A 9505-nucleotide genomic window follows, 5' to 3' on the forward strand; every position below is an offset into this window, starting at 1 on the left:
AATCGGAGCATGGTTGGCTATATTTGCTATCGTGGAAAAGAACCATGGGGTAAAAGTAAATCGAGACCGGGCAGAGTCTATGTGTAGGTTGACTCATGTGATTCCGTCTGTGTCGATTAAGGACCGTACCGTTGTTGGCGCTTCTGACAAGATTGAATGCATGCCTATCACTTAGCTGACCGGATAACTCGTCCCGACCGCGAAGCCGAGTAGCTCAACTCAGGCCGGGACCCGTTCTGTTGTGCGCTCCTTGCGGGGGGCGATCAGACTGAGCCCAAGGGCAGGCTAGGCCTGAACGTCCTGGCATCTGGTGTCCTAGATTGTGCGACGCGGTACGGACCCGCGAAATATGGACCTGAGTTGTACCAAAGGTGACCTAAGGTGATCGTTGATCTGGTCTGCCTGGGTTTGTGTTAGGAATAAATTTTCAGCTGGTTGAAATTGATTCGAATCGCTGTCTCTCTCGGATAGTGAGAAACTTGGCTAGTCCCAACATCATAGTAATTGTATTATGGAATGTGATGGTTCGAATAAACATGGAATTACTACACCTGCTATGGTTACTATTGTATGATCTAAAAAGATATACCACATGTTTGGCACAGGATAGTTACTAATCTAGAGATGGATAGTTATAATTAACTTGATGACAGAATTATAATTGTATAATTAAGTTAATCGCTTTTTATGCAAAATGTTGTCAAGCTACCTCCACTTATAAAGCCTTGCATACTCCTTGGGGTCAATTTTACTTCTGGTTATGACGGGTAAGTCTAGCTGAGTATATTCGAGTACTCAGGGTTTATCCCACCATGTTGCAGGTGAGATTTTGGCCTGCTGAAGATGGTGGCTAACCACCGATGGGCTCGGTGACTCTATATTCACTTCTCATCTACATGCTTTTGTCTGAAGATGTCACTTATGCTAGCAATGTATTTGGAACTTATATCAATGTAATCCTTTGAAAGCAAATGTTGTTTTTAATAATCGGTTTTTAAACCCAAACTTATACTATTATTTGTGAAACCATTTGTAATATTATTTCCGCTGCAACTCTGCGTATGTGATGTGTATTTACTTAATCACGTGATCTTGGTTGTGATGTTGATTTACCGAGGTCCTGCGTGACACTCGGCGGACTACCGGGTTTATATAAGTGAGAGTATGCGCGTGTCAACGTGTTAAGCGGGGACAACCGTACTTGATCTTGTATAAATTGAGCGGTTCTGTCACATATACCGCTCAAGGTAGCTATTGTATCCAATCTTTGGATTTATGACCTGAAAAGCAGCGTAAACACATTACGATTACCTTGTTGACACCTTCTGATTGGCCATCTGATTGATGATAATCTGTTGAATTCATGTTTAACTTAACCTCTGATAATTTGAACAATTGCTTCCAAAACTAACTTGTTTGGACCATGTCTCTTGTCACTTACGATCGCTCACCGATCAGAACATATGACAATTCTGCACTATTGTAGAGTGGCTATGCATATGTATTTGGGAAAATATGTCTTTAGATTTTATCGATGGATTAAGCAAAAGTTTTAGGAAAAACAGTAACCTTTACAGAGGCGATAGATTCTCAAAATATGCTCAGTTTATACCATTGGTCCATCCATACACAGCCGCTACACTGCGCTGAACATCTGAACCGTCCAATTGCTCCATAGCAGCGTTGGTCTTCGGGGTGAAATTGTGAAAACTCAGCAAAGGCAGATCTCAGTAAGCTTGAGTCAGATCTGATTCAGTGTTGCTGCACCGAGAACCGAGGAGAACATGGCGGGGGAAGGCAACGGCCGCGCGGAGCTTCCCCGGATCGCGGTGATCGGCGCTGGCATCTTTGCGCGCACGCAGTACATCCCAAGGCTCCGCGAGATCGCGCACCTCGTCGTCCTCAAGGCCATCTGGAGCCGCACCCAGGTTTGTGCCCATCCCCCCACAAATTCACGGCTCAATCAGTCCCTCGGCATGCAGCATTGGAAATCGCTGTAACTACTGCACTATACATGCTGGAAGTATGCAGTCCCTGCATAGGCGCAGTGCGTGATGCGCTGCAGCAAAGTGGGATTGTAGTGCCTGACTATTTTCGCACATTCCTTCAGGAATCTGCAAAGGCGGCCGCGGAGCTTGCTCGTGACTTCGCGCCTGATATCGAGTGCAAATGGGGTGATGCGGGCCTGGAGGAGATCATGGGAGATAGTTCAATCATGGGCGTTGCTGTTGTTCTCGCTGGGCAAGTCCAGGTCGGTGTTCCCACTCCGAAGAGTTGACATAGCATGAAGCATTACTGTCTAGTTCACTTCACAATTACATGATCAAGCCAAGCAAGAAACTTTTTTAATGATACTTTAAAATTTTACTATTACTGAACATTGTATCCTTAGATTTCTTCATACAAAGCTATTAAGTTTTACATTTTTGGTCACTATTTCAGATAACTACTGTTTGACGCAAAATGCAATTTCTTGTTGTTTCTGATCATCCACAAGCCTGCTATGGTTGTGTTTTCGGCGCTCCATTTCTTTCAATAACCAATTGTTCAATATTTTGCTGCAATTCTCCATGCCTTATCTATTTGTCCAATGATAGTCACTGTTCCAAAATCATTTTATGTTAACTATTTTCTTAATTCCACTTCACTTCTGGATAGAAATGATACTATCAGAGGCGAAGTTTAGTGAGGGCCAAAGTGGACCATGCATTTTGCCACTTTAAGTGCTAATGGAATAGTAACCTGCTCCCCTCTCCTTTGCATTTCATATCATATTTGCCCCCTCTACTTTCATGCCCAGGCTCTGCCACTGGATCCTATGTTGGATTATGTCGTCAATCTAATAACCTGTTGAGTGGTATTGTCCAAACCTGCAGGTTGAGCTTTCCCTAAAGATGCTAAAGGCCGGAAAGCATGTTATTCAAGGTAAATAAAAATACAAAAATGATCTTAATGACATGGTTTGCGGTACTTTAGTAGCTGCAATGAAAGAGGAGTCCAATTTCATCCTTAAGCAAAAAAGGATTCTAGTTCTTTCTCTTTTTATCTTATTAGTTTGTATTTTTCTGCTAAATGAAAATAGCCAATGCTGTCAAATGTTCTAATTTGTTTATTGCTGTTTGCATGATATATTTTCCTGTGCCATGAAGAGAAACCTGCTTCTGGATGTAAGTACATTTTGTTTTCTTTATATCTTTTGTTAGCGTTATAGTGGATAGAAGGTACATGTACATCTGATATGCATTTTCATAAAATTTTTAGCAACAACAGAAGCAGAAACTGCACTGTCAATCTACAACTCATTTCCAAACCAGTTCCCGCATAAACCCATTTGGGCTGTCGGAGAGAACTACAGATTCGAACCTGCCTTTATTGAGGTACAGTCGCAATATTCTCTTTTTTTGCCCCAGTTGGTGTTTAACTAGTTTATGTCGGTCATCTAATCTGTTTATTCTTATCTACAGTCAAGCAAGCTGATCAATGATATCGGGGATATGATGCACATCCAAGTTATCATCGAAGGGTCAATGAACAGTTCAAACCCATATTTCAATAGCACCTGGAGACGCAATTTTGTGGTAAGGAGCATTACTGTGCATTTCCCCCCATGTGTTAGGTGCTCCATCTTCTATTTCCATAGTGGCTCTTATACCTTATAAAATTCCAAGCTGCATCACAAATATGTGAAGTAGACAATGGGTAAGGACTAGTTAAGTTTCAGATTACTGGAGTAGCTCATGTGAGGTTCATTGGTTATACACATTATATGCTAATGTTACTAAACGTTAGGTATTTGATTGTCAAACCGAAAGGCATTTTTTCCTGCAAAACTATCATTGTGAATTTAACTTTCTAGTCAATAAAATTGTAGTACTCTGTTTGCTTGTCGAATGATAGTTTTCCTGGTTTTCTATTTTACAATACAATTCAATTATATATAGGTAATGGAGATGAAACCCGAAAGAAAACCGTTGGGGCGTAACCCTCTTAGCGACGCGCCATATCAGAACTCGGGTATGGTGTTAAATGGGCAAGGGCCGGGTCGGCACCCCCTTGGTGACGCACCATGTCGCGATTTGGACATGGTGTCAAGTGAGCAAGGATCGGGTCGTCGCTTCCTTAGTGGCGCGCTATATCGGAGCTCGGGTGTAGTGAAAAATGAGCAAGGGTCTTCATATCTGAGTCGACGGATGCGAAGGGTAAGGAAGCTAGTCAAACCAACTAGGATCCGTTTAGGTAGTTGGAATGTATGGTCGCTTACAGGTAAGTTAAGAGAATTAGTTGATACCGCGACTAGGAGGCGTGTAAATATATTATGCGTTCAAGAGACTAAATGGAAGGGTCAGAAGGCGAAGGAGGTGGACAATACAGGTTTCAAGCTTTGGTACACAGGGACAGTCGCGAATAGAAATGGAGTAGGAGTTTTGATTGATAAGGGCCTCAAGAATGATGTGGTGGGAGTGAGAAGGCAAGGAGATAGGATTATCTTAGTTAAGCTTGTCGTTGGTGATATGTTGTTGAATGTAATTAGTGCGTATGCCCCCCCCCCCCCCCCCAAGTAGGCCTCGACGAGAGTGCTAAGAGACAGTTCTGGAAAAACTTAGATGGCCTGATTAGAGCTGTACCTAGTAGTGAGAAGCTTTTTATAGTAGATCTTAATGGGCATGTAGGTACTACAAACGCAGGTTTCGAGGCAGTTCATGGAGGTTTTGGATATGGTAGTAGGAATCAGGAGGGGGAGGAAGTTCTGGACTTCGCGGTAGCTTTTGACCTGATGATAGCCAACACTTTTTTTTAGAAAGAGAGAATCTCATCTAGTGACCTTCAGTAGCGGACAACACTCTAGCCAGATTGACTTTGTCCTCGCAAGAAGAAAGGACAAACGAGCATGCTTGGGTTGCAAGGTGGTACCAGAGGAGTGTGTTGTTTCTCAACATAATCTTTTGGTGGCAGACTTTCGTTTTCAGGTGCGTGCCCGTACGGATAAACAAGCTAAGATTGAAAGAACAAAGTTTTGGAAACTGAAAGGGAGACGTCAGAGGTATTCAGGGAAAGGGTTATCAAAAAGGGCTCTTGGAAGGAAGAAGATGACATAAACAACATGTGGGAGAAGATGGCAACTAACATTCGCAAGGTGGCCTCAGAGGTGTGTGGAGTAACCAAAGAAAGTGGAGGTGAGGCTAAAGATACTTGGTGGTGGAACGAGGAAGTCCAAAGGGCTATTAAAGAGAAGAAAGAATATTATAGACGCTTATACCTTGACAGGAGTGTGAACAACATAGAGAGGTACAAGGTGGCAAAGGAGACTGCAAAGCTAGCTGTGTGGCAAATGGTAGAGCGTACGAGGATCTTTACCAATATTTGAGTACGAAGGAAGGAGAGAATGACATTTATAGGATGACTAGGGTTCGTGAGAGAAAGACAAGGGACTTCAACCAAGTTAAGTGCATTAAGGATGAAATGGAGCATCTCTTGGTGAAGGAGGATGAGATCCGACATCGATGACAAGAGTATTTTGACAAATTGTTCAATAATGAGAATACGAACACAACCTTTCAACTGGATGACTCTTTTGATGACACCAATAGACGCTTTATGCGGAGAATCCAAGAATCTGAGGTCAGAGAGGCGTTGAAAATGATGAAAGGAGGTAAGGCGATGGGACCGGATGGTATCCCAATTGAGGTGTGGAGATGCCTCGGGGACATAGCTATAGTATGGCTAACCAAGCTGTTCAACCATATTTTTCGATCGAACAAGATGCCTGACGCGTGGAGGAGAAGTATATTGGTACCGATCTATAAGAATAAAGGGGATATTCAAAGTTGTACTAATTACCGGGGAATTAAGTTGATGAGCCATACTATGAAGCTATGGGTGAGAGTTATCGAGCATCGCTTGAGAGCAATAACGCGGGTCTCTATGAACCAATTTGGTTTCATGCTCGGAAGGTCAACCATGGAAGCCATTTTTTCTTAATAAGACAAGTTATTTAGCGGTATAGGGAGAAGAAGAAGGACCTACACATGGTATTACCAAGGAATGATATGTGGTGGGTTTTGGACAAACATAAAGTCCCAACGAAGTACGTCGGGCTCATTAAGGATATGTACAACAATGTTGTGACTAGTGTTCCAACAAGTGATGGAGACACGGATGACTTTCCGATTAGGATAGGACTACATCAAAGGTCAACTTTGAGTCCTTATCTGTTTGCCTTAGTGATGGATGAAGTCACAAGAGACGTACAAGGAGACATCCCTTGGTGTATGCTTTTCGTGGATGATGTAGTGCTAGTTGATGAAAGTCGGACAGGAGTGAATCAGAAACTGGAGTTATGGTGGGAGACTTTGGAGTTCAAAGGTTTTAGACTCAGCAGAACTAAAACTGAGTATATGAGATGTGACTTCGGCACTACTACTCAGGAGGAAGAAGATATTAGTTTGGAAGGTCAAGTAGTTCCTAGGAAGGATACATTTCGATATTTAGGATCAATGCTACAGAGAGACGGGGATATTGATGAAGATGTTAGCCATAGAATCAAAGCAGGGTGGATGAAGTGGCTCCAAGCATCTGGTGTCCTATGTGACAAAAGGGTACCACAGAAGCTAAAAGACAAGTTTTTTATGACGGCGATTAGACCTGCTATGTTGTATGGTGCAGAATGTTGGCCTATGAAAAGATGACATGTTCAACAGATAAGTGTTGCGGAAATGCGTATGTTGTGTTGGATTTGCGGTCATACAAGAAGGGATCGAGTTCGGAACGATGATATACGTGATAGATTAGGGGTAGCACCGATTGAAGAAAAGCTTGTCCAACACCGGTTGAGATGGTTTGGACATGTCCAACGGAGACCTTCAGAGGCACCGATGCGTAGTGGAATACTAAACCAGGATAGTAACATGAAGAGAGGCAGAGGAAGACTGAAGTTGACTTGGGTAGAGGCAATAAAAGGAGACTTGAGAGGATGAAATATATACCCAAAGACTTAGCCTTAGATATGAGTGCTTGGAAAACAGCTATTCACGTGTCTAAACCTTGATTGTTTCTGTTGGGTTTCAATTCTAGTCTACCCCAACTTGTTTGGGACTTAAGGGCTTTGTTATTGTTGTTGTTGTATAGGTGCTGGTAGCATATGTTATGTCACATTTAACTAAATTCTCTAGTTCTCAGTTGGCTTTTGCTATGTTACAGTAATCTCTCTGCTGGATCATTTGACTTCTGCAGTTTTGAAAGATCCAAACACTTTTGTAGATGCCCTATTCAGTAACTATACTCCTGCAAATATTTTCTGCTGTCCTCTGCAAATGCTGTATCGCCCAGAGCAGTATAGAAATGTTTCATTGTATTTTAACTCAAGATGCTGCCCTTGTCCTTACTTCGATAACTTTACATTGCAGGGTGGTTTCATTCTGGACATGGGTGTTCACTTCATTGCAGGACTACGAATGGTAATTTCTCCATGTTATATTTCAAAGTTTGAAAAATATGGATCAGGTTCTGGCCTATGTTACCAGAAGCAACACTGCTGAGTTAATAACTGTAATCAATTTTTTGAATTTGGAACCTCACATCAGCATAGAAAGTTGAAGTGGTCAGATTTGCCACCTTGGAACTTTTTTGATAGTTATATCCTTTGGTCAAGTGGCTTAGCAATGTTTCTACTTACTGAATTGATGTGCCATTTAAGACGACAAATTCATTCACTAATTCCCTTGCCTGCTTTGTTAAGATGAGGATCTTTCTCTAACAGCTTGTAGGTTCAGATATCACAAGTGTATCATCTATCTCCCGTCATGTGGATATGGCTTTGCCGCCACCAGATAACATATGTTCCCTTTTGTAAGTTTCCGAAATAGAAAGTGATTCGTGAACCAATTTTGTTTCATAACTAACAGATGTTCGATGACTTTATGCAGCCAATTGGAAAATGGATGTGCTGGTGTCTTTGTGTTTGCAGTCAATTCAAGATCACCAAAGGTTGAATTGAATCTCATTCTAAATCCTTTACGGCAATCACACATGCCATTCTATCTAATATACAAATTTATATATCTTTGGTCACATACTCTGTTAGTGTTTCTCAGTTCGTTAGTAATTACACAGATATTATGGCGGGTCGATGGAACAAAAGGAACAATTCAGGTAGAACGTGGAGTTGATAGTGGAAAACATGGCTACCAGGTAAAAAGACCATTTTTTTTGAATATATCAGTTGAGCTGATGCTTGCTACCTTTGCTGCACTGTTTATGCAGTTGCACTGTACTGTCATAAAGGCTTTTCCTCTTTGTTTTATTTTCACCATATTATGATAGTTCTGTATGACAGCATTATTAATGAAATCGATTGTTGCGAAGTAGTTCTGTTTAAACAAGTATGTTTGTGCATAAATATTTTACTTATGAACCACCTCATGCATTTGCAGGTGTTATTCTCTGGTGAAAATGGGCAGTGCCAGAAGACATTTTACCCGTTCTGTGGTGTGAATGAAGAACTGAAGACATTTGTCCATGACATGTTGGCGGCTCGCAAAGTACTGCTATTAGTGTTAATCAGTTTCAAATTATTTTATTCTCTCCTTTCACCAAGAAGCATTCATCGAGATACCTTGGACTTCCTCTTTTGAAAAAGAAACCATGATCTAAGTTGCAGCTGTTGTTCCATTTAGGCAAATATAATATTGCAACATAAAGTTTGAAGTGTAGGTGAGTCCAGGTGCTAACAAACACTTGTTAGCATATGAAAAGTGACTCAAAATTATCCTCGTATAGAACGTCTCGTTAGTTTGTATGAATTGGAATTGACACAAGAAAGTTGATTCTTTACTTTGCTTCATTCCATCTTTACAAAAAATCGCTTCATTCCAGTTTTTAATCTTGGCACTAAGCAAAAATGGTGATGCAGGATGGAGATCACAAGGCTGAACCCCGCAGTTTTTATGTAGAAGGCGCCCGTGATGTTGCCGTGCTAGAAGCCATGTTGGAATCTAGTGCGAAGCAAGGAGCCCCAGTTCAAGTGAAGAGATTCTAACAGATCTGAAATATCACATAAAAGAGGAGACTACGTTTCTTCAAGGGTGATTTGTCCATTGGAACATCATAGATTTTCGGTAGTAGTAAAATGAACACTGTTCCAAATTCATGTTCATACCCTTTAGGGTATATATGAAATATATATAATGCTAAAATGGCTCATAGAATCAACATTCTTTCGCTGAGATCTACCATATTTGCCCAGGTATATTTAACCTCATAAAAATCATGTACCATTTCTTATAAGGACCACATCTTTTTTTCCTTTTTTACTTTTTTTTTGGCTGCAGCTCTGCAAAGGTGATTTATTTTTTGTGGAAAATCAAGCTGAAATAAGTCTTGTGAGAATTCATGCCTGATCTGTGATTTACATAATGAACATTTGTGTTCACGAGAAACTAAAGGTTGCTACCATTCAGAATTACCCTGAGCTCTGTCGGCCCAATCTGTCATTGGTCTGTTATATATG

At 41.2% G+C, this 9505-nt stretch overlaps 1 protein-coding gene across 1 annotated transcript; it reads left to right on the forward strand.

Annotated features, from left to right (window-relative positions):
• The first annotated feature begins 1701 nt into the window (after positions 1-1701).
• Positions 1702-9301, forward strand: LOC136541806 (dehydrogenase FPY6-like). The gene is made up of 12 exons (XM_066533905.1): positions 1702-1928; positions 2111-2251; positions 2877-2925; positions 3150-3167; positions 3262-3377; positions 3465-3578; positions 7404-7454; positions 7757-7845; positions 7923-7983; positions 8110-8187; positions 8430-8537; positions 8909-9301. Exons 1-12 carry the CDS (start codon positions 1785-1787, stop codon positions 9032-9034), a joined length of 1095 nt encoding a protein of 364 aa, XP_066390002.1. The 5' UTR covers positions 1702-1784; the 3' UTR covers positions 9035-9301.
• The last annotated feature ends 204 nt before the right edge of the window (positions 9302-9505 follow it).

This window comes from Miscanthus floridulus, chromosome 3 (genome assembly GCF_019320115.1).
Source record: "Miscanthus floridulus cultivar M001 chromosome 3, ASM1932011v1, whole genome shotgun sequence".
In the NCBI taxonomy this organism is placed as follows: Eukaryota; Viridiplantae; Streptophyta; class Magnoliopsida; order Poales; family Poaceae; genus Miscanthus; species Miscanthus floridulus.

Bases quoted from the DNA above. Each gene is read 5' to 3' on its own strand.
- LOC136541806 (XM_066533905.1), top strand. From the start codon at position 1,785: ATGGCGGGGGAAGGCAACGGCCGCGCGGAGCTTCCCCGGATCGCGGTG. The intron at 3,378-3,464 runs GTACAGTCGCAA...TCTTATCTACAG, and splicing joins TCGAACCTGCCTTTATTGAG to TCAAGCAAGCTGATCAATGA. The intron at 8,538-8,908 runs GTACTGCTATTA...ATGGTGATGCAG, and splicing joins ACATGTTGGCGGCTCGCAAA to GATGGAGATCACAAGGCTGA.